Raw genomic sequence first — 24,840 nt, 5'->3', positions numbered from 1 at the left:
GAGCAGGGAGCCCAATGCGGGGCTCGATCCCAGGACCCTGGGATCATAACCTGAGCTGAAGGTGGACGCTTTACCTACTGAGCCACCCAGGCATCCCCTAGTTGGTATTTTTCTATTTAAGTTTCTAGTTAGTACTGCTGCTTAGATGTTTAAAACTGATTGTACAAAAATAATAAATTAATTAATTAATTAATTAATAAAATTGATCATATATCCAGAACTCACTTGCTTTTCGCCTGACTTCAGTTGGGATTCCGAATCACAATACCCTCCTAAGGGTGTTTCCCTGTTGGTATCAAAGCACCCCGGAGGCTGGTAAGTGTATTAGAAAATTGCCTATGAGCAGAGGATCAGAACAGAGAAAATGCTAGAAAAGCACCATGAATACCCCCCACCCTGTAACTCAGGATATTCTTGTCCCCCCAGACTCAACATCTTCCTTCCTTCCTACATAATGCACCAGGTAGATTTTGCCTCTAGGTCGATGGCTCCTTCTTGCACAGAAACTTTATGCATACAGATACGTGTGTGTGTTTGTAGCACATACTAAGCGGCTGCAAATTGTCAACCCTCTAAGCTCGGGAGCTACTCGCTTCCTCTCATAACATGTCGATACAATAACCCAAATGCTTGTGGTCTTGGAACCTTCATGACAACCACTGCACCCCAGCAAGTCAGCAAGCACCATCGCTTGCTCCCCCAGGACTCTTCGGTGCCCGAGGCAGCAAGGCCCCCACAGCACAGGCTGAGAAGTTAGGAGTCGGTCAGCCTGAACCACCATTTTCCTAAGAGGTATTAGTTTTAAAATCCTTTTTTTTTTTTTTAGAATTTATTTATTTGACAGGCAGAGATCACAAGGAGGCAGAGAGGCAGGCAGAGAGAGGAGGAAGCAGGCTCCCCGCTGAGCAGAGAGCCCGATGCGGGGCTCGATCCCAAGACTCTGGGATCATAACCTGAGCCGAAGGCAGAGGCTTTAACCCATAATACTGAGCCACCCGGCACCCCAAAAGCTTTTTTGATATGGAAAATTGACATCTAAAAATTCCCTTCCGTCTGTCATTGGTAACTTATCTCCTGCACTTTAATGGATGGAACAGGACTGACCGACCACACTTAAGCTTGCATTTCTTCCAAGAAAAATCCACTTAAACCAGACTCAAGGTGAAAGCTTTCAGGGAGATTGCATCTGCTCTGAGTCAGTCCCTAGATGCGATAAGCTGGTCTCTGGGAAGACATGCCATGGCTTCCAGGTCACCTGCCGGCTGGAGAGGTGCCCTCCAGGATCATCCCATCCCTCTGCATGGGAGGGGGGGCACCACCTCCCACCACCCTGCAGGGGGCGTTGAATCAGGCCTGCGCACAGCAGTCTCCCCAAAGAGGTCTCACACTTGCTTAACTAGTCCCCGGAAGAGGTTTGACACTCACTTAACTAGTACAAATCCTTCTCCTCTGTGCTGAACAGCATCCTGACAGGGTTCCCAGCTCCAGTAGAGGCCCCAAATAAACACACCTAACATATTTTAAATGGCTTTATTAAAGGCTATTAATATAAAATACAACCAAGTTACAAGTTGTCAGTAAGAATGTTTCAATTGTTTTTGAAAACATGTAACAAAGAAAGGGAGGCGGCTCTGACATCCCCGTGAGTGCGGCTTGCAGCCGTCCCCAGCAGGCAGCACTCCCAAACCCAGAGAGCAGGGTAGAGACCCCCAAGTGAAGGAACTGAAACTAGTTTCTGACTTCCTGGGGGTCAGGAATGGTCACCCAAAGCAAGACACTAAATCTTTGAGCTGAATCCCAGATGCACCGAATGGGGGTGCGGGGTGGGGGGGGGGGACACCCAACACCAAATACAGGCTTCAGCTGAAAAGTGTGTATTTTTAACATGATAAATATAAACTCCTGGTTCTAAAAACCCTACCCTGATACATGTTGGGGGGCGGATGGCAAACTTAAGAGCTTCATTTGTCCATAGTACTTGGACACACCGAACACAGATTCCTCGGTGGGCAGGAACCATCTCAGACACCCACTAGCCTGTGTCCTCTAGGTCTTCATGCCTCCTTCTCAGTCCCTGACCTCTGAGAGCAGGGCCAAGCAACACCACTCGAGGATTTCCCAAGCTTTGACTTTACCTTTCATCTCAGGAGGCCGTCTCTCACGAAACTTAAGACTCTGTAGAAACAAGATTAACTGAATAGCTCTGAGCAGAGGCTCCCAGGTGGCACCTGGGGAGGCAGAGATTTTCTACCATCCCCAAACCCCTCAGCTTCCAGGGTCCAACTTGAAAGGAATAATTGGGCTTTATGTAAAAATCAGCAATTAATGAGAACCATCTCCTCAGACAACAGACAGCTCATCTTGGGCTGATTGTTCCTGGATGTAGTTCAGTTCCCCCTGCTACACCAGCCCCAAGGAATAGCAACGCACACCTGTCCATCTCTCGTTTGAGGAAGCATTTTTCAAGCACGGGTTCTGAGACAGTCCGATGTCCTCCAGGCTGGAAGTGGAGGCAGGTGGCGAGCCAGGCTCCGAGACTCAGCGGCTGACCTGAGGGGCGGGCACACTGCCGTGCTGTGTCAGCTGGAGTTTCCCTTTTCCCTCCCCACCATGCTAGAAACCTTCTTTCCCTGGCATGTTTCACTATCCTTAAATGGTACAAAAGAACCTCTATTTGCCATAACACAGTCACCAAAGCAAGAAGGTCATATCCACAACCCTAAGGGCCCAAATGAAGTTTAAGGACATAATCCAATTGGCAGAAACCAAATCAAAAGTTGGCTGGGCCACAACTTTGGCAGAAACATTCCCGGGGGAGGGGGGCGGGGAGTGGGGTAAGTTGCCATGGGCTTTACCTTGGAGCCAGATAAGATATTCTGGAAATCACTTAAGGAGGTCATACGAAACAGAAACGCATTTTTAAAAAGACACACTTTGATACTGAAACTAGGTGCTCACTGGCCGGACTCTCAGGGGTTAAGGCTTTGGGTGAGGAGAACACAGTGAGAGGCCATGTGTAGATCGCACCGGGTGCGTCCCGCAGGCTCCTGCAGCTCAGGGCCACGAGTCAGGGCATAGGCTTCCCAGGGTAAGGCCCACGCTCCTCCTCGCCCTGTCCCACCCACCTCCGGGGCATGGGCCACCTTGCTCCCCTGGGTAGCCTGGGAGCTGCCACGACACCTGAGCAGCAGCGGGTCACAAAGTCTCGCTCCAAGAGATGCCATTGCTATGACCACACACGTCTCCAGGGAGCGCTGCGGGGCGCTGCAGAAACTTGACTGTTCACTTCGGATGGTGGTCAGGAATGCGGAGGGAGATCCGTCCAGGGAGTCTGACCAGTCCTCGGGATGAAGACGTCCACTGGCCCGCCAGTCTCATGCTGGAAGGTTCTAACACACCTACTCAGAAGAGTCCATCCTCTAACACCTGCCGTCCACCCTTACCCCTGCAGACGCCCGAGACAGGGGACATCCACAGGCCACGTGAGTAGCAAAGAGCTTCCAGAAAGAAACCAGTACACACCCCAGAAAAGTGGCAGCCCTACAACATCTAAACCTAGATACAAAATAATGAAAAGTTAATACAAAACTTTTAAACATGCAGCTCTTCTTAAACAGCTATGAATGGTTTGAATAGTTATCAGGGCGAACTAAAGAGCATCTCTGCCGTGTGCCAACAGTCTGTTTCCTGGCAACGCCGTGAGGGTGGAGATGGCACACGATCCGACAAGCGTGGCTTCAGGTGGCCCTGGATGGCTGGGGACGTTGGGTGGGGACTGGGGGCAGTGGCAGGGTCATCCTTCCGTGGTCACAGCTGGCGTGCTGATGCCACTACTGAGGATATCACCAACAGCCACCCAACCAAAGTTCACCCAATTAATAAAAAGGGGAGAGACTAAAGGAGAAAGAGAGGGAAATCGCTTTCACGATTTTTGTGACACAATGAGAAAGCTTTATCTCTGGGGTGGGGGGAATTGGGTGGAACTGGGAATGGAAGCTTTATGTACAAGATCAATGGAATTCCCTAACAGTCTTTAAAAATTCCAAATGCAAAACTTCTGTTATTAAATCATTGAAAATAGCATATATATCTGGCCTTACCAAAAAGAGAAAAATCTGGAAATCTGGACAAGGCAATATTTACCAGTTTCCAAATGATTAAGAAAAAAGTGTACAGAAACCAGGAAAATACAAAGGGAAATATTGCCCATTTTATCCTCCTCCACCACACCGCTTTGGAAAAACACTCCAGGGGTTCTTGATTTTATCGTTATTATTATTATTTTGGTCTAATACAGTTTACCAGTTGTCCAGAAAATCGAATCCTGTCTTCAAGACAACATTACTTGAGGTGACCTGTAGAAGGGACATGAACACCAAAGTAAGACACAAGTTTCTTTTCTTTTTTTCTTTTTTTTTTAGTTATACATAATCTAAAAACAGCATCTCATTTAAATTGACCCAAATGAAATCGCTCCCTTCCATGTTGGAGCTCCCTGACCTCAATTTGCCTCGGTGCTTGGAACCAGAAAATGAAAGAAACTTCAATAGGAGCCACACTCTGCCAGGATCCAGCGCTTTCCCCGCTCTGTCCCCGGGCAAGTCTGCAAGCAGCTCATAGAGAAAAGGAGAACAATGTATCTTTTCTATTGTGCACGGACAAGCAGGGTGAAAGGCAGTCATCGTGGAATAAGCCAACAAGTGACAAAATCTTCCCGATGCTCTCACACGAGCGCACGTGTCCACCTGGTGGGCGTCAGCCTGTGGGAAGGACGCTCGGACGCCCGCCCTCCACGGAGCTGGCAAAGAGCAAAGATGCTTTGGTGGAGACAATGACACCAACGGACTAAAGCAAGTTCCCTCGCAGCTTGTCTCCGGCCCAGTATGGCTGCGTGTGACACTGATGCAGAGGGAGCCAAGACGGAAAAACCCAAAAGAATTCAGGCAAGTGGTCCTCTCTCTGCTTTCTACTAGTTTCTTCAATGAGGCTGGCATTTCTCTGTGCTTTGCACCCAGAAATCTATTCTCTACAAGGATTTCATGTGCCTTCTCCGACTGTCCACTCCCCCTAAGCACACCTCCCTGCGTCTCTTTACAATTAGGACTCTGGGGTATTTAAATAAAAACTTCCTTCAGAGAAGACCCAGGTGCCAAGAATCAGAGAAAGATCACCAGGGAGGCACAGCAGCCAGCCTGGCAGGTCTGTAAGAAGGAGCAGGTGGGCAGGAAGATTAGAGACCCAGAAGAGAGCAAAGACACCGGGCGGGGGGCCATCACGGGAAGGACAGGGAGGCACCCAGAGCACTGGCTTAAGATGGTGAATACACCGAGGAGGACAGGCTGGAAAGCTGAGGGGCCGCTGATGGGGCCAGACGGAGCTCCTGTCACAGGGCTCCCCTTCTTCAGGAGGTCATCTGCTGGGAGGGGTGGAAGCGTCTGAAGCCTGGAACCCCCTTCCACGAGCTGCCCAGACAATGACCACAGCTCGACAACACAAAACTCAACTGTTAAAACCAGACAAGAGATCCGAACATTTGTTCAAAAAAGGTATACAAGTGGCCCAAAAACAACAGGAAAAGAGAGTCAACATCACCGCCCACTGGGGACAGGCAAAGAGAAACCATGACAAGGCCTAGAGGTATCATCTCCCGGCCATGAGGATGGCCATGTTCAAAGTAGAGAGAAAACCCGCTCGGCAGGATGTGGAGAAAGGGCCCTGTCACGCGCTGCTGAGGGAAGGAAAATGGCACCGCCCCTGTTGGAAACAACATGGTGGCTCCTCAGAAAGTCAGACACAGAATCACCACATGATCCGGTGGCCTGTCCCCAAGGACGGAAGGCAGGGACTCGAACAGATGTGTGTCCAGCCACACTCACGCCAGCATGGTTCACAGCAGCCGAGGGGTGGAAGCCAGCCATGCACGAGGCTGACCCCAGATGGAGGATAAACAAAGTGTGGTCAGTCCATACAGCGGAGTTATTCAGCCTCAAAAAGGAAGGAAATCCTACCCCATGCCACCATGTGGATGGACCCTGAGAATATTACGCCGAGCAAGATAAGCCAGACCCAGAAAGATGGAAACTGTAGGATTCTACTTAGATGAGATACTAAGAGTGTTAAATTCACAGAAATATCAAGCAGAATGGCGGCTGTGAGTGGAGGGGGGGGGATGGGGAGTTGTTTAATGGGTACAGAGTTCTGTGATGGACGGTGACAATGACCGTATGACCCTGTGAACACACCTAATACCCCAGGGCTGTCTACTCAACATGGCACATTTTAGACTCTGTATGTTCAACCTAGTACAATACACATTTTTCTAAATATGTGCTAAAAGGAAAAAAAAGAGTGAGAGAGCACCGAAGAGTCTGGATGGTGCTCACATAGAGAAAACCAGCAAGGAACACAGAGAGGAGTGTGGGGGATGAGGGGCACCCCCCAATGCTGCCTGCCTGCCTGCCTTGCCAACAGGTAGCTCCCCCAACCTCCAAAATCGAGACTCAAACCTGAAGATCCTTCTTTTCCTCCCCCCCGGCCATCCTCGCTTGTGAGCAGGTGGCCCTTCCCATCCCTCCTCCCCTCCCCACCGTGGGACTCCGCAAGCACGCCCACCCACCCAGAACACATCTGCGGGACAGCAGCGTGAACGCTCCGCACAGGGCTCCACACAGGGCTGTCCTGTCTCAGATGGACGGGACACAGACCTCGTGTATGTTCTCACCAGGTGCAAGAACAACCCACGACTGTCCCCCAGAAATGGTTCTCAGACATGCCCGCATCCAAACTACTGCTTTGCTCCTCCTAATGCCTCAAAACCAAGGCCTCCCTCTGTAATATGATGACTTTGGGTTGGTTTTATTTATTTTTTTTGTTTTTGTGCAATCCTCTAACACTGGCTCTATTTCAATTCATAACCAAACATTGCGTTTTCTCTTCAATCTCTCAAGCAGGGCAGACCAGCGGGTACAGAGAACGGTCAGGGCTCCCATGAGAAAAGGGAAATCACTCAGAAGCCACTCACCCTGTTTTCCCGCACCGTCCTTTTCTCCAGGACACATTCCTCCTCACCCAGCAAACCTCTCAGATCTTTCTTTTCCCTCCCCTCAAAAAGTACTCCTTTCTTAGGATTCCGCCCTGGACGCGTAACACTATCCTGTCTGGAAATAAGCAGCTACTATCACTCCCTGAAGCCAGAGTCTCTTGAGATGGAGCACGGTCGCTCTTGGTGGAGGCTCGGCGGTCCCATCTGCTTGCTCCATGTCCCCTTTGGGGCATCTGCCGGTCCCTTCCTCCCCAACACCTCAGCCCAACTTTATGGACCCGTCAGCGGAGTGGGCATCCAAACCCCTCCCACACTGACTGCCGTCTCCCTGTGAGCTCCTGTGCTCACAGCCCACTGCCAGCCCTCCCTTACCTGCCCTCACACACCGGGGGAAGGGCAACAGGTATCTGCGACATCTACATGTAACAGGCACCAGAACAGACCCGTGAGATGTGTTTCCTTGTTCGTAAGCCAGTCACTGAGGTGAGTAACAGCCCAGCTCTCCTGATCCCCGAAGTCCCCACATGGAACAGGCAGGAGAAAGAAAGGGAAGAAGAAGAAGAAAGTGAGCCCATCTGTGGTCCACCCATCTTGTGGGAGGTCTCCCTGGGTCACTCCTGGAGGAGGGGCCGCCCACCTGAGTCGTCATGGGTTCCGAAAACAGCCCATCCTCCACGTCCTCCACGACATCCTGCTGGTCCTCAGGAGAGGGCAGCTTCCCTACAGGCTCGGACGGGATGGCTTCCTTCCCCGTGCTGGCGCAGGCCTGGACAGGCTGGGGTCTCTCATGCTCGACGCTGACACATGGAAAGACGCGCTGCTCCTGGCGGACGTTGCTGGGCCTCTCCCCCTTGGCCTCCCTGTCCTTCAGAGCGGGATCCTGCCGGTAACAGGCAGGCAGGACCTTTTCACCTTTCTCCATGGACTTGATCTGGCTGGGCGTCAGTGACTGGAACTCAGCCTCGGGCCCCTCTCCCCGGGACCGCTCCGCGTTGATCTTCCAGAAAGAAGCTTCCTCCTCCTTCCAGGCAGGACCCAGGGCGTCCAGGCCGGAGGACTTGCCACCCTGGGAGGACCGGAGGGCCTGCAAGCCCTGGGACGCTTTTGACAGCTGTCTTGGCTCGCTGGCCGTGCCGCTGGCCGGCTCTTGGATGGATAAGGAACAGACGCTGAACTCCATCTGACTCTACAGCGGGGACACAGAGGGGAAAACCGCACAAACCTTAAAATCCACGGCAATGGGTGCGTGGCTCCCACATCCGCCCACCCGACCACGGTGACACGGCTTGTCATCCGCCAGCTGCATCCTTCTGTCCTGAGGGCTGATCTTCAGGACGGCAGTCCGCACACCCACCCCAGCAGAAGCGTGGACACCACGGCCCCGCCACACTCCAGGCCACCGACGACGCAGACTGACTCACTGAGGACCCTGGCCTCTGCCTGGTGAACAGAGCACCTGATCATCTCCTTGAGAGTGCTTCCAGCACCTTCCAGAGGATGGGCTGTCTGGGGGTGACCGCCCTCCCTGGAAGGTGAGGAAGAAGGTGCACGGCTCAGCGCACCCCGGCCCCACAGTGGGGGTCGGCACCCAGCCCCGGCGCCCGTGGCTCCCCACGTAGGGTGGCGGGCGGCGGACACGGCTGAAAGAAACCAACAGAGCCCAAGCCTGCTTTCCTGGAGGAAACAGCGCGGGGACCCACCCCACCCGCCCCTGGCGGACATGCCGGCTGCCACAGACCACACGTCTGGAAGCCCTAACGCCCAAAGTGAGATGGAGGAGGAGGTGGGGCCTCTGGGAGGGGATCGGGCCACGACCATGAGGGCACCACGATGGGGTTAGTGTCCTTGTGAGAGGACCAAGAGCAATGGTCTCCTTCCCACCATCCAAGCACACAGTGGGCAGGAGGCTGTCTGCCAGCTGGGAACCCGACCTTCCAGCCTGCACGACTGAGGCAAAGCAATGTGTGCTGTTTAACATACACCCCCAGCCCACATCTGTGCTGTCACAGCAGCACTGGGCGAGCGAGAACGTGGGTCACACGGGGCTCTTGGGAGAGACGCCCCCACTCAGCACTGCTCTGCAGCTACGACCTTGACCCTGGGCCTGAAGCCCGAGGCCGTCACCCGCTGGAGACTGCGCAGGGCACACACCATGCCCGAGTGTCCCAGAAATGCTTTGCTCCATCCAAGGCTGCTCAGCACTGACCTCCAGCAAAGCCGGCACGATGCCGTGGAAAACCCACCGGGAGGGAGAGGGACGGCTCAGCCACACGCTCAGCCACACAGGCCGGGGCGCGCATTCTCCCAGGCTCTGCACAGCAAGCAATGAGCTTCTACGTTTCTACAAACCACCTTGAACCTTCCTCTCCCTACTTCTCCCTGAGACCCCCTTCTTCTTCTTTTTTATTTTTCTAAGATGCTATCTGACAGAGAGAATGTGTGTGGAAGCCCTTGCACACAAGCAGAGGGAGGGGCAAAGGGAGAAGCAGGCTGCTCCCTGCTGAGCAATGAGCCCCATGTGGGACTTGATCCCAGGATCCTGAGATCAGGACCTGAGCCTAAGGCAGTTGCCTAACCAACTGAGGCACCCAGGAACCCCTTCTTCTTCTTTTTTAAATAAAAGTAGTGAAACTACAATACAGAGAGCTTGGGAATTAGAAAAGAAGTCGTTCATAAGCTTCCCTTCTTCTGTAACCCCTACCTTTTGTGTTTTTGTTGCTTTTTCGTTTCAGGAGGCTGGGATTCTGTTATGCCTGTAATCTGGGGCACTGTGGGCGCACCTCAGTGGCATAGTCGGTTGAGCATTTGACCCTTGATTTTGGTTCAGGTCATGATCTCGGGGTCACGCCGTTCTAATTAAGGCGCGACCATCTCCATGCATATAGCTCTTCCTGTGCAGAACTCATTTCTTCAGATACCTTTCCAGATGTGAAATATCAAAATCCAGAAGGTTTAAGACCTTTCCTTTTTATGGTTCGAGAGGCACACCAGCTGATCTGTTTTCCAGACCTGCCCCAATTTCTACCACCGCCAGCGATATAGCAAGACTGTATTTTCATTTACTGTCTCATTTAAACACTGTGCTAACTTAATACACAAAACCTGGTTCTTTACAATTGTAAGGCGTAATCCTTCCCTGGGTTTTTACACAGAGCGTTCGCCCCGACTCTCACCGATCGGCACAGACGTGTTTGTCAGAGAACGATGAAACCGTTGCTTTTCCAGAGAAGGATGATGTGCGGGGCACAGGCGGCTCGCTGCAGTAAAGAGAACCCCAGGGAGAAGCCATCACAGCCCCAGCTCCGCCGATCACAGCCCCCCTGAGTGCAGCTCACGCATCGGGCACTTTCCCTAAGCTGCTGGGCTGGGTTTTTTAAAAGATGTTCCCTCTTACAAGTGAGCAAATGGAGATCCGGAGCAATGTGAGCAGACGGTCCTGGGTCACTAGCCCGTGAGATGCAGCTGGATTTCCACCTGGATCCAGCAATCCCAGGCCTGAAGCTGCGCCGGGCATCGGGCCACGCATAACAGCCACTGGCCACCAGGGACGACATCCACATAAACGTCAGGACGTCCTGTACAGGACCGGATTTGGGTAAGTACGCTAATGATCTAATTTGATTTTGAAAGGACTGTTTCTGAATGAGCCACTCGGTACTCTGTATATTTCCAAATGCCACAACAGAATACAGGGAGACTGTGGGCAAAGAGATGATGCTTTCTTTAAATAAGCAAGTTGCTAAAGATACCTCGGAAGTGGAGACCAAGGCTTAGAGCAGAGATGACTTTGATCTGGAAATTGCAATGTAAGGAAGGCGCTTAAAACTGAGCATTTCATCACGCCCCAGGCTTTTTTTAGGATCAGCAATTTCTCCAGTGGGATCTCTGCTCAGAAGCCTCTGGAAGGCTGGGCTGAGCCCTTGTGTACGTGGAGGGCAGCCATGGACCGAGCCAGGGACGCTGCAGAGAGGAGGGGTCCCATTGGTCCCCAGACCGCTTCGGGCCACCATTGGTAGGGTCCCTTGGCAGCACTGGCAGGACGCGACAGCCTTGAACACAATGAAACGATGGAGGCTGTGCCATGTTCCTCAGGCAGTTGGAGGCCATGTGGCCCTCCTCAGGGGACAGTGTCGTCTGATCAGAAGACACGGCTATCCTGACAGTAGTGGCTGCTTGGTTTCAGGGCTTTGGGGTGAAATGGGGAAAATAACTTAGAGATAAAAAAATTTCTAGCATCAGGGTGCCTGGGTGGCTCAGTGGGTTAAAGCCTCTGCCTTCGGCTCAGGTCATGATCTCAGGGTCCTGGGATCGAGCCCCGCATCTGGCTCCCTGCTCTGCAGGGAGCGTGCTTCCTCCTCTCTGCCTGCCTCTGCCTATTTGTGATCTCTGTCAAATAAATAAATTAAATATTAAAAAAAAAAAGTTCTAGCATCTTTGATTCAAAGCCTTTTTTCCTGGGTATACATCGTTTTTAATTTTGCGAAGAAAACAGGACTACACTCTCCTAAGAAACAGTCCTGCCTGATCAGCGGCGCTGGAGCCGGGTCTTTACCAGGAAGGCGGAAAGGGTTCCCTGTTTGTATTTCAAACACACACCTGCTGGGAAAGGACAGGGCAGGAAAGAGGAAAGGAGCAAAGGACCTTCCCCGTATCTAGATCTCATCTCACTTGGCTCCAAAACTCCAGGAACTCTATAGAGAACCCGGAGCAGGAACAGGGTCTGGGGGAGAACAAGGCCGCTCCTCCCAGGCCTGCGCCCTGCTCCGGATCGCTCCTCCTGCCCCGGGGGGTTCACCTCCAAGCCAGAGGGAAAAGCGCTTCCAGACTCATCTTCAAAGACATGCTGTTGGGCAGGTCATAGGCAAGGGGCACCTTCCACTTCAGGCCGTTTCAAAGGTGTCGCTGCTTTTCCCTTCTGCGACTCACCCCTCCCGGGCTCCTCCCTGCTGGCCACTCCCCTGCTCCCCCAGACCAGGGCTCCAGGGCTGCTCTGGCCTGCCACGCTTCCCCCAGCTGCCAGACAACCAAACGGCAAAACCACCCACCAGCTCCCTAACCCTGAATCTGGGCTTTCTTCTTTTTCAGTAAAGAAAGGGAAATAACCATCCTTGCCTTGCCAGACGGCCAGGAAGATTAACAAGCACCTTAGACATCTTAGACAAGCACCTGGGGGTACAGTAAGTGCTCAGTAAACACAAGCTACTTTGCTCTTCTCCTCAGTCCCCATGTGGGGCGTCAACAACATTCCCAATGGGTCCCTTCCAGGCTCTGGCTCCTCCCATGCCCTCCTGTGCTCACCAGGGGCAGGGGTGTGGTGCCTGCTGTCCAGCGCTGCAGGGAGTCTATGCTGGAACAGCAGAGCCAGGGGATGGCCCCCTTTTGAGCGCCCAGTGTCAGGCCCTGGAGTCAGGGCTGCAAACTTCCCTGAAAGTATCACGGCCGAGCCATTGCCCTGTCCTGTGGCCTCTCCCAGAGCCTGCGGTTCTGGGACAGTAGGGACTCTGTCCCCCTCGCCTTCCATCATGTCCTTGAAGGTCACACCATACCACTGGTCCTGAGAGACGGTGTCAGGGGTGCCCTTCTGTCTCTGGAATAGATCAGTGAGAGGGATGGGGACAGCCTGGCCTTGTGAAACCCACAGGTCTAACGGAGGGGTTGGGGGGGCCGCACTTCTGGTCCCTGTGATGAGCTCCACAGAGCAGAGAGACAACCAAGTTCCAGATCCCATTTTCTTATTTCTGGAAAAAAGGCTGAAGCGCTCTTGGGAAGGGAGGTGGTGCCAGGTCCAGCCCCTCCGCACTGAGCGACCCTGAGCCGGGGCCCCGCGGAAGGACGCTGTGTGTGAGAAGCATCGAGGGGGCCAACGACTCCAGCGCAGCCGCCCCGGATAGGGACAGGAAGTTGGGCTGGGGGGATCCGACACTGCGGGCTCCCGTGATGCCTGAGATGGGACATGGTGGGGAGGCATGGCGACAGCCCATCCCCTACACCCCCGGCCCTTGCTGAAGCCCCAGGGAGGACGCGCGGGAGGATTTCGTCCCGCCAAGCCGGGACTGGACGTCAGTCACCCCATGTGGGGACCTGGGTCTCAGCTGGCCACGTCCGTTCTAAAAACAGCAAGACCACAACTGAGCCCAGCATCTATTTTTATACCCCACTCACTGGAGAGGAATGTGTAATATTTCAGTAAAGGGGGAACACACGCAGCCAAAACTAACTGTTTGGCTTGGCAGCCTCCGGCAGATCTAAATTGTTGAGACAAAGCCTGCAGAATCGTCAGGAAATATAATAGTTTACTGGAGCACATCAGAATAAACCCACGAACCATGTAGCATCTAATCTCCCCACCTCCTCCTCCAAAGAAGGAAAAGAAGGGGAAGATACACAAAACTGGTAGAATCACGAAACCAGCAGAAGTGACAGCCTGACAGGAAAGGCGCATAATGCGGCCACCCGGACACTGGGAATGTCAGACCCTCCGGGCGAGCAGGGGCGGCTGGGCCCAGTGGACTCCCCGCCCCAAATCCCAAAGCACAGGCTTGGACTGGGGGCTGAAGAACATTCCCCTCTACTTTTCCCAGGGAGCTAGGGGACCTCCAGACGCATGGACAACTCCCGCTCCGGTCCACGGGGCCCCTATGTCGGGCAGAGTGAGCCTGGGGAAAACCCCACGGAGGCCCAGCAGGTGGTGGGTGCACAGAGGCTCCAGGGGCCGAGGTTGTAAGGTTCAGGGACAGCGTGGCCTCTCCCCTCCAGGGCCTTGTCCTCCCACACAAGGACAACAGTAACGCCGCGTTGTCACCGAAGAGGCAGCGTGCGAGCTATAACACACGTTATGCACGCGGGCTTGGATGCCTAGTCCACACCCCTCACTTTGTGCCTTGATCTCCTTGTCTGTAGAGGGGGGTTGTGGGGAGGCTCACACGGGGGGAAGGCACCAAAAATGCTCACCACAAATGAGAGTAGGGGAGCCGCTCACCACTACTATGGTGGGGAAGTGCGTAAGCACCTGAGTGCCGCGGGTCTGGGGGACAGGTTGGACCTTCAAATAGTTGCAATGGGGGCTGAGCAAAGGCACTGAGGCAGGGGAGCACAGTGCCTGAGGGACGGGGCTAAGGGGTATAGGACATAGCAGGGGCCAGAGGCACAGGGCTGGGGCCGCTGGGCTGAGGGAAGGGACACATCACTCCAGACATGAAGACCCAGGATAAAGGTCAGAGCGCCACAAGGATCAGCTCTGGGTCTCAGGAAGGAAAGCTAGGGACAGTACAGGGGTGGAGGCAAGGAGGAGGGAGAGCTGACTGCTGGGCAGAAATTGGGGGGGGGGGGGGTGTCTTGGTGAGGAAGGCCTGGAGACAGCAAGCAGCCCAGGAGTTGGGCTGTGATGGGGGCCCAGGGCAGCTCTGTGCAACCGTGAGTCTCCAACACTTGCTGGCAGCCAGGAGGGACAGCCAAGCTGTAGCTTGGAAGCCAGGGCCTCCCCGACGGCGGAATGCCCTTCCGTCCCGCCCAGGCAGGAGCCTCCAGCAAGCCAGGCAGACCCGAGCTCCACTCTCTCTCCATTGATACAAGCTACCTGCTGTTACTCTCTTCCTTGGCCCCTGCCAGAATCCAACCCACAGCAGGAACGGCGACACTGACCCCCAGGCCTGGAGCAATGCCACGTGTGTGCCAATGCCAGACCCAGGGCACAGCGCACAGGAGCTGTGACACCGTTCTCTGATCTTTCAAACATTCAGCACAAAGGCCCCTAATTGCTGACTCTTCTTCCCAAGGAAGAAGCTGGAAGGGGCTAGAAGGACTCCCTGCTCTGGGAATGGTCTGTATCAGCCCCCAGAGACCTTCTGATATGAAAGGAATCAAGGAGCGGATCCCCACCAGCCAGCTTCCATCCCTAAAAAGGCAGTGTGCACTGGGAGGGGGACCAAGATGGACAAGAAGAAGCCAGGAAACCAGACAGCCCGGGCGGGGGCAGGGAAAGGGGAGGCACAGTTGCGGGTGGGGAGGTGTCCCTAGAGCCCAGTGACCTAGCGAGCGCCAGGGCCTGACCTGCTTCTGCAGACATCTCTACATTCCCCAGCGCAGACCCCCCGGGGAATGTCAAGAATCCTCTCTGCTCCACGCCTCCTCCTCTGGAGCATTCCAAGCACTGAGTTTTTTCCTCTCAAAACATCAGCAGCATGAGAGAGGAATCCAGCGTGGGGCCCCACGGCACCCCCCCACCAGCTCACCCGCCAAACTGATACATGACCCCCACTCCCACCCAGCTAAGCCTCCCTTCCAGGATGGAAGATGGCAGAGAAACAGCGGCACCAGGCAGGTGACCCAGGTGGGGAGGATGGGATGGAAGACGAAGCAGGGTTTGGAGATGGGGGAGAACAGCTGTTACAGAGCCCTCGGGGGCCCTCAGGTTCCCAGCACGGGGCCGGCTCAGGCTCTGCCGGCGGGAGCACCGCTGGCTGGCCTAAAGGAAGGATCCCCAGAGACGTACAATAATCGGCCAATGACCCCCAAATCCCTGGCATTCTAGGTTCTGGCAACAATCATGACCTTGGGTCAGGCATTCCCTGGCCTCAGCTGATCTATTGGGGGCTCAGGAGTCAGAGCAGAGGGAGAGCTGGGCACGCAGCTGGCCCTCACTGAATGTCTGCTGAGCTTGTATCTCCCAACACGTGTGTACATACGTGTCATGGGAACGGGGAAAACGACAGAAGGAATGTGTGCGAAAGCTTTTCTCCTGCGTGAGTTCTGCCACCGAAGGAGGCCAAGCACTCACTGGACAGTGTGTCGAGGGCAGAAGTGTCTACTCACCTCTGAATCTTAAGCAGAACATCTGACAGAGGCTGGATTATAATAAATGTCCACTGAATTTCTGAAAAATCGATGAATGAGGTCACAGAGACTGGCTGGAGCACGGAGGCCGCCAGGGGCTGGGGGAGGCGAGCTATCTGAACGGGAAAGAGCTTCAGTTTTGCGAGAGAAAGAGTTCTGTGGCTAGAGGGTGGGGACAGCTGTCTGACCGTGCGAGTTCACTGAATGCCACAGAACTGTCCACCAAAAACTGCTAAAGTGGTCAATTTCATGTGTAATTTACAACTGAAAACTAAAAAAGGAAAAAAACAGATGAGGGAGCAACAGTCGAGTGAAAGGACCCAGTGTCACGGCCGCCGGGGGAGAAAACCCTAGCAGGAAAATGCCTACATGTCAACTACACTCAAATTCAATAATTGTTTAAATAAATAAACTGCTACAAATTCTCTGCAATTCACTATGAAGAGGAGTAATCTATTTCCCCCGACCTTGAACCCAAGCTGGACCATGCCTCGATACAGCCAGGAGAAGCAAGCAGAAGTGACACAGGGCCACCTCCCAGCCCCAGTCTCAAGCAGGCCTGTAGCCTTCTGCCCTCGCCCCCAGGGGACTCTTCCACCATCACATGAAGAAGCCCAGGCTGGCTCTTGGGCCACACGGGGCCCCATCAACACCCAGCACCAACGGCACACGGAAGAGAGCTTATCTCCTGGAGCGGCGACTCCCACGGGACAGCTGTCCAATGCCCGGAGAGCCATCCCAGCCACAGCCAATGGAAGAGCCGCTGAGACCTGCTAACACCGCCGAGCCCCAGAATCGTAAAGCTGTGGGGTGGTTTGTTGTACATCAACAGATAACAGACGGAGAGAAGAAGGTGTCACATGGGGGCAGGGGGAGCAAGTGTCCGCATCTGAGCCCCGAGTCCTGCACCTGGAGATCTAGGCCACCCTGTCGTGCCTGAAGCCACCTCCTGTTTGCAGCTCTCCAAAGAGGTTCCCGCCAGTCTGGAGGTCTTACGGCTGGGGAGGTGAGGGGTGGGTCCTTCTAGAACACGACCTTGTCTTGTGAAGACTGAGTAGGGCAGGCCTCTCCACTCTCTGCAATGCTATTTTGCCTCTACTAGGTTATAGCACTCAGCTGCATAAGTGTGACCTCAAGAGATCCAACTAAAAGGTGAGGCCCCCAGTTGGAGACGTAAGCTGGTTCTCTGCTAAGCTGGCAGAACCTATTAACTTCTGGAGGCTCCTCAGTTGACCAGGTTCCTAAGGGACGCGGCTCACGACTGCGGACTCTGAACACGAGCACACGTGTGATCCCTGACCCTGTCGGCTGTCCTCGTTCTCGGGACACCTGCGTGCCAGGCTGGCCCCAGGCAGCTGAGCCCCGTCGCAGCACCCAGCCCAGCCACTGCCCATCCTTGTCCCAGAATGTCATCTGCAGCAAGTTAATAATAGATGGCGTGTCCCATCTCGCAAACAGCGGATTCAGGAACATTTCACAAGGTAAATTCTTAATAGAGCAGATATTCTCATGGGGCACAAGATGGATTTAGGGCTTAGGACGTTCTAACTCTTTTGACCTCTCTGCCTTTTCATCACTGTGACGCCGCCAAACGGAGGACCCGGTCCAGGAAAATCTGTGCCGCTTTCTGGGACGCTGCGTCCCAGGCTGTTTGGTCCCAGCCTGCAGGGGGGCCATCTGCCTCTTACCACCAGAGATCACCCGCAGGGTTAGTGCTCCTCGGTTAACCCTGGGGAGCCCATCGAAGGAGACGGAGGTTCCTGCTGACTGTCGGCGTGCGGACGTCCTCTCTACCCACCCACAGCTTCCCTTCCAGGGTGCCCGGGCGGGGTGGGGGGGGTTCCTGTTGGTTGCAGGGGCTCCTGTGTCTCCAGCCTGCTCCTTGATATCCTTCAAGCAGCACCCAGATCCCTCGGGAGACCCCAGCTCCCAGGCACACTACCTTGCTCACCCTGCCCCCTGCACAGACCTAGATAAAAAATGCCACAACGCATGTGTTTGCACTGTTGCTGTACGGTGTTCAGGACCCCACGGGACAGCACGCTGGGGGCCGAGGGACTCTGTGCCCACCAGATGAACATGGGCCCTGCGTAAATGCCACGAATGCTCAAAGCCAGCTCCCAGCTCTCCCATGAGGACCGCATCACACCCTCCCCCATCCCCATCAGGGGTCACCCTTGGCCCCATCAGCAGTCACCCACCAAGTGCTGCCCTCAGCCATCTGAACCTTGTCAAACATTTCGAGACACAGGCCCCCACATGAGGGCCTGCTGGGTGTCTCGCAGAACCCCCTCCCCCAATGCTCTGCCCTCACTCAGACCCACCGACTCCGCAGGCCCCCTGGATGCCCACTTCTGCTGGGACAAGCGATGCAGGCTCAGCGGAAAACCAAGCACAAGGCTCGGAGCTTCAAAGCCCTGTTCTGACCTCAAGTCGAAGCCCTCTTCCAGGCACACTGCTGTGTTTGTCACCCCTATTCCGGGAAGAGCCCCCTGACACCCAGCACTAAATGTTCGAGAATCATGGCATTTTCCCCTCTTTTTCTTGGGTGACAGACACCTGCCTCTGCGTCCCTTTGCATCTTTGCAACTAGGGAGGCTAGGGGAAATGAATTAAAATCAGTGAAGCTGATACCATTACGCATCTCTGGCAAGAATACCGATCAATAATGACGATGATGACAATAACGATGGTAAAAAAGTGACCAGAAGTGAGAGGTCCTGGCGGGGCCGTGTTTGCTAACACCTGCCTGTGAGTGTGAACCCAGGATCCCTTCAAGTCTGCAGGGTTCCCAGAATGTCTCTCTATCCCCCCGCCCCCACCCCAGACTCTGGTGCCTTAGCACGGAACCCCTCCAGGCCACCTCCGCAGACCCACTGTGTGGTCCTTTCCTCCCATCCTCCTGGCCCTTCTGAGCTCATTGTAATCAAAGCAGATGTTTCCCCCACCCCAAAAGCTTCCCACCAAGCTCTGCCTTACTGCTGGTGGGGGCAGAGGTAGGAGCGGAGGAAGCCCCCGACGGAGCTGACCCTGCTTTCCCAGGACAGCTGGGGCCCCAGTCAAGGGCACCGCAAGACCCCGGCTGGTGGTACCGACGGCCACTTGAATCCCATCACGACCCCCGCACCGGTCTTCCGGCCATCACAACTCTCTCCTCTCCCGTGCTTCTCCAACGGCAGCCGGCAGCAGAGCCTCTGCCTTCTGAGGCCACCAAGCGCTGCAAGAAAAGGAGAGAACCACACAACTCTTTCTTAAAAGGACAAACAAATCTAAATTTAATCCAACTTACCCTCGTTTCCCAGGAGAAGGGGGCAGAGTGCTCATCTTGCCAAGTTATGTCCTGAAATAAAAATTCAAGAATCAATGTGAAACCCAAACCCAAACATACCCCAGGCAAACATCCACCCAAGGCCACGGGGGAACCGAACTTGGGATGCATCTCAGCTCCTGGCTCGGGGCAAGAATGACGATTCTCTGCTCCGCTGCAAGTGTGCTGTCCTCCTCCGTCTGGCTCCCTTCTCACCTTTCCAGCGGAGGTGCCCTGGCCAAAAGACGCCCAGTCACCGTGTGGGAGGCCCCGCGGGGACTCGATGGTGGGGATGTGAGCCGGAAGGGAAAGGAAAGGGGCTTTACGGGCCTGGGCCTTGGCTCTACCAGCGACAGCACATGAGGCCATGCTGGGAAGAAGATGCAGTCTTCAGAGCCTCAGTTTCCCTAATTTGGAAGAGGAGAATCATGCTTCCCTTGCAGGGTTGTGGAGACGATTCAATGAAGAAACAAACGAACAGAATGTCAGGCAATAATCCTCCAACCAATGCCAAGGCAGCTGAGCCCCCCGCCCCCACCGGAGATCTGAAAGGCGCGACCAGCAAAGTCCATGAAAAACATGTGCATTTCATGCCAGTGGCCGCTCGGAGTCGGAGCTCTGACGCCGCTCACACCCTCTCCAAGAGAACACGATGGCAAGAGCCCTTCAGAAGGGTAACCCAGAATCCGACCACGGCCCCACTGTGCTCTGCTCACTGGCCTGAACAATGATGGGAAAAGTCGGCTTTTCTCGGCTACCCGCTCCAAGCCCAGCCATCATCCTGTGCCGGGAAACGTCTCTCATCTGTGCTTCGCTTCTCCTGGGGATATTTTCTGAACCCAAAGTTGGGACATACTGGGCGATATGGACTCAACATGGGACAAGGTATTTTCAAGTGAGACGGCCCTTCCACAGAGCCCCCTGGGGAAGCGAGGGCCTCCCCTCAGAGGCAGGAGATCAGGCTGTGCCCTCCGCTGTAAGGCACACAGGGTCTGCAGAAAGCCCACTCTTGGAGCCCCTGCCTTTTCCTTTGAACTTGCCTGCCTCGACCCCTCAGCCCCCAGCTGCCAGGAAACACTACAAACGCGAGGGAATGTGGGCCACGGCCCTCCCATTCGGAATTCCAGCTCAACCCGAGTTACTTCTCCGTTTACAAACCCTATCCCTCCAAAAATGTAAGTGGGCTGCCCGGAGGAATGTGAGTGAAGGAGCCCTTGAGACGAGAGGGAGGCCGTTGGCCCAGCCTCAGCTGTAAGGGCTCCTGGGTCCAGTTCAGACCTCAGGTGTGCGCAGGGCACAGCAGCAGAGCAGCGGGCGAAACGACTTCCACGTCTCTCCAACTCTACGAGCTCGGGGCCCTCTAAGCTCCTCTCAGAATCATCAAACAAGAAGGACTTTGTTTCCACATGGGGAAAGTGAAGGAGCCTAACGGCATCTGTGCATCATTTATTCTAGATTTGAGTTTGAGGAGGAAAGTAAAGGAAACCAACTGGCAAGTGGGCTCTTTTAAAAAAGATTTTTATTAATTTATTGGAGAGAGAGCACACAGAGGCACACAAGCAGGGGAAGGGGCAAAGGGAGAGGGAGACGCAGAGCAGGGATCCCTGCTTGGGGCTCGATCCCAGGACCCAGAGATCATGATCTGAGCCGAAGACAGACACTTAATGACTGAGCCACCCAGGCGCCCCTGTGCTCCTTCTATCCAGACACGGAACAGCCCAGTGGCCACCTCTGTGGACAGAGGAGGAGCTAGAGATTAAATGGGCAGGTAGAGGCAGGGGAGGGGGGTGGAGGCAGAGGAGGAGGGGGCAGACCCAGGGACCACGGCACACTGGAGCTGGGTCCCCTTATCATACGGTATAATCCGTCCTTCTATATTAGTTATACAGCTGCAATTGGCAAAACTTAAAACAAGGCTTTCGGTTTGCAAGGAAAATGAGTGCAAGACCAGAGGACCTGAGATGGAGCCCGGAGCTCGGCAAGCACATTGTCACCATGGGGCAGCCCGCAGTGGCTAACATTCTGGGGGGGCACAGACAGAGAGAGGGTCACACCGGGATTTCTCCCCAACTTGGTGTCAATAGTCTTTTGTTTGCTCCAGCAAGAAACTCAGTCAAGGGGCAAATTCCTTAGATTTCTGCAATTCTGAGCTCATAAAAAATAATAAAACACTTAACAAAAATAAACATGCCAAGCAAAAATGTTATTGGAGCGCTGATGTCATCCGTGGCTGCACGCTCCAGCACTGGGAACAGACTCTCCAGGCAGAAGAAGGCAAAATGGGACCAGACCTGCAAAGTGGCACCGCGTGCACACTACGACGTTCTCTTTCTCCTTCTGCCACGATGATCAGCACACAACCAAAACGTGGCCAGGCACACACTGGTGGACGCCCACATCTGCCTTCTGCAGGGTGGCCAGGAAGGGTCCACCACCTGCCGTTGCTGCCCAAGGCCTGAAACTGTCAAGACACCAAAACATCTGCTACTGGGACCCCAGGATGTCAAGGAGCAGGCTCGGATTCGGCCAACAGTCCTCCCATTCAAATTCCTCTCCCTAAGGGACGTCTCTCCCAGAAACCATGCTGCACCTCTCTGGAAATTCTTTCTTCTCTGGAACACGCACAGGAAGAAGCCCAGAAGTCACCAGACTCCAAAACAGCAGGACAAAGAACAGAGTCCCAGAACACACAACCCCTGGAAATCATCAGAGGCCAACACAGCCCAGGGGAGGCTCTGCTGTTCCCAGGTTCCAAGGACTCCGGGATGGACAGACATCACGTCGTCTTTGCCCCAACACCCCAGACACCCTGAGTCCCTCTTACTGGAAAATGTTCACCAGACACAAATGTTCTCCTCCTGGCAGAAAAAGTACTTTAAAAAAAAAAAAAAAAAGAACATCTGTTCTCTGCCCCTAGTCCCAGAATGCATATTTGCATAAAATCTCCAGCATTTACTTGACTATTTGGTAAAGAATGTATACCCGAGTGTTCTAAGGTCTCTGGGGGCCTCAGACATTTGTACTTTTGGAGGCTACACCCAGCAGGGTGCTGGAGCGGGCTCGTACCAATTCGCGGGACCATCAAATGTTCAGGCGTTTTTTGAACCTGCTGTTAAACACAGCCACTGCTAAAAATTAAGTTACATAAGCACAGTTAAAACACACAGTATTCTATGCAGCCTGTTGATTGTATGGGTTTCCGTAAGGGACCTTGGAGACAGCCCTTTCAGTGGATGCTGAGGTCTGACCTCATAGCTATCTCCAGTTTAGGCTGCACACAGCTATGCGCGGTGCCTTTGGAAAGCCCCAGGGCACAGTAGCCAGGGTCCACATTCGCCAAGTCATCATGTCCATCCGTACCAAGCTGCAGAACAAGAAGCCTGTGATTGAGGCCCTACGGAGGGCCAAGTTCAAGTTCCCTGGCTGCCAGAAGATCCACATCTCCAAGAAGTGGGGCTTTACTAAGTTCAATGTGGATGAATTTGAAGACGTGGTGGCTAAAAAGCGACTTGTCCCAGCTGTCTATGGAGTAAAATACATCCCTGACTGTGGCCCCTTGGACAAATGGAGGGCTCTGCACTCCTGAGAACCTGGCACTATCCCATCCTGTCATATTCATGCCCACCAATAAATCCAACTTCCTGTCAAAAAAAAAAAAAGAAGGGGCACCTGGGTGGCTCAGTTGTTAAGTGGCTCAGGTCATGGTCCCAGGGTCCAGGGATCAAGCCCTACATTGGGCTCCCTGCTCAGTGGGAAGCCTGCTTCTCTCTCTCCCACTCCCCCTGCTTGTGTTCCCTCTCTCGCTGTGTCTCTCTCTGCCAAATATATCAATAAAACCTTAAAACAACAACAACAACAACAACAACAAAACACCACACAGTATTAGGGGGCGCCTGGGTGACTCAGTTGGTTAAGACTCCTGGTTTCAGCTCAGGTCATGATCTCGGGGTCAGGAAATCGAGTCCCATATGGGGCTTTGCACTGAGCATGGAATCTGCCTGAGACTCTCTCTTGCCCTCTCCCTCTCCCCTGCCCAAATAAATTAAATAAAATCTTTAAAACACATACATTGTCTTAAAAACAAAAATAATACACTCCATACCCACAAGGGTGGTGGATGTGGAGAGCGTGGAGCCTTCCTGCGCTGTTGGGGGAAATGTGGGAAACAGTGTGGCAGCTCCTCAGAAAGGAATTAAACACAGAATTGCCATCTGATCGAGAAGTTCCACTCCTGGAGCTGCAGCCACAAGAAGCGAAAGCAGGCACTCGGACAGGCACCTGAACTCCAGCACCTGCCGCAGCATTAGGCATTGGTGGCCAGAATGTGAAATGATACCAGTGTCCAATGATGGCTGAAGAAACCAAAGGTGGCAAATCCGTACATAGAATCCCACTCAGTCTTCAAAAGAAAGGGAACTCTGACGTCGGCTACAATGGGAATGAACCGTGAGGACATCCTGCTAAATGAATACGTGAGCCACTACAGGGCAAATGGCACGTGACTCCACTTCCCTGCGGTGCCCAGACTCAGGCACATGCATGGAGACAGAAAGCAGAACGGAGCTGCCTGGGGAGGGAGAAATGGGAAGTTACTGTTTAATGGATTCAGAGTTTCTCGCCGAGGGGATGGGAAAGTTCTGGAAATGGACAGTGGTAATGGCTGCACAGCAGTGGGAAAGTACTCGATGTCTATTTAAGAAGGCTTACAATGGTTCGTTTTATGTTATATATATTTTCCCACAATAAAGGAATCTGAAAAAGCAACATTCGGCATAAGCCCAAACATACAACATTCTGGAAAAGGCAAAATTATAGAGACTGTACAAAGATCAGCGGTTGCCCGAGTTGAAGGGAAGGCAAAGCCCAGAGGATTTTAGGGCAATGAAAACATTCTGAACCCTACTGAGTCATGGACACTTTTCTCAAAACCCACAGAACGCACAACATCAAGAGTAAACTCCAAGGTCAGCCATGGACACGCCCATGTGTCGATGTCGGGTTCATCCACGGTTAACAAAGGTCTCACTCAGGGGGCCGATGCCGGCAGTGGGGGAAGCTGGGCACGTGTGGAGGCCGGGATTTGCCTCGGCTTCTCTGAGAACCTGAAACTGCTCGCACACACCCTGCTCCTCCGTGGGTCCCCAGGCAATCAGCCGGGCTCTGGGTCAGGGTCCTCGCCCCCACTCCCTGGGACCACACGCTCAGCAGTTACCCACACACCCCGGGCTGCGGCCGGCATCGCACACGCAGACACTCACCACCTTCAACTGAATGTAAAGGCCGCAAATGAATTTTTGGTCATTTTGCTTTTGAAATTACTTAGTTACGGGCACCTTAAGTCATTGGTTACAACTCCTCTGTACCAGTCATGACTCTTCCAAAATCATTCCAAAGTGAGAAACTCCAGACTCCACGTTGACTGCAAAGATGGCAAAATTTTACAGATCCTAACTGTTCCTCTTCATGAACGGGATTCGAGACTACTGAGCCTTTGTGTTTTTATAACTTTCTTTCCACCTTCAAGGCCTGGCCCATGAATTTTACCGTTGTGACTCAAGTGCGGGGCCAAGAGCCCCTGTGGACGGCACTGTCTGTTCTGGCTGCCCCGTGGGGGCCCCCGGGGTCTGCCCCAGGAAGAAAGCCAACCCAGATGTACAGG

The 24,840-nt window shown here is 53.8% G+C and overlaps 2 protein-coding genes and 1 pseudogene across 3 annotated transcripts in view; 2 read left to right on the top strand and 1 right to left on the bottom strand.

Annotated features, from left to right (window-relative positions):
- Nucleotides 1–1,515: 1,515 nt before the first annotated feature.
- C4H1orf198 (chromosome 4 C1orf198 homolog) overlaps nt 1,516–24,840 on the bottom strand; it is a 32,100-nt gene continuing 8,775 nt past the window's right edge. Inside the window, exons 2-4 of one of the 2 annotated variants that reach the window (XM_059397347.1) lie at nt 19,164–19,214; nt 7,680–8,228; nt 1,516–4,355 (exon numbers count right to left, since the gene is read on the bottom strand). In XM_059397347.1, coding sequence (XP_059253330.1) covers nt 4,299–4,355; nt 7,680–8,228; nt 19,164–19,214 — 657 coding nt within the window. In that variant the 3' untranslated portion in view covers nt 1,516–4,298. Of the gene's footprint in view, nt 4,356–7,405; nt 7,547–7,679; nt 8,229–19,163; nt 19,215–24,840 lie in introns of those variants that run through there. The other variant, XM_059397346.1, reaches the window with a different exon arrangement.
- Nucleotides 22,307–22,404, top strand: LOC132017066 (small nucleolar RNA SNORA70; annotated as a pseudogene).
- Nucleotides 22,456–22,767, top strand: LOC132015166 (large ribosomal subunit protein uL16-like). The gene has a single exon (XM_059395794.1). It carries the CDS (start codon nt 22,465–22,467, stop codon nt 22,765–22,767), a length of 303 nt encoding a protein of 100 aa, XP_059251777.1. The 5' UTR covers nt 22,456–22,464.

This window comes from Mustela nigripes, chromosome 4, assembly GCF_022355385.1.
Source record: "Mustela nigripes isolate SB6536 chromosome 4, MUSNIG.SB6536, whole genome shotgun sequence".
NCBI classification, from domain to species: Eukaryota; Metazoa; Chordata; class Mammalia; order Carnivora; family Mustelidae; genus Mustela; species Mustela nigripes.
This window is presented reverse-complemented; position numbering and strand designations above follow the sequence as displayed.

Excerpts from the sequence above, each read along its gene's own strand:
- LOC132015166 (XM_059395794.1), top strand. The coding sequence starts at position 22,465 with ATGCGCGGTGCCTTTGGAAAGCCCCAGGGCACAGTAGCCAGGGTCCAC.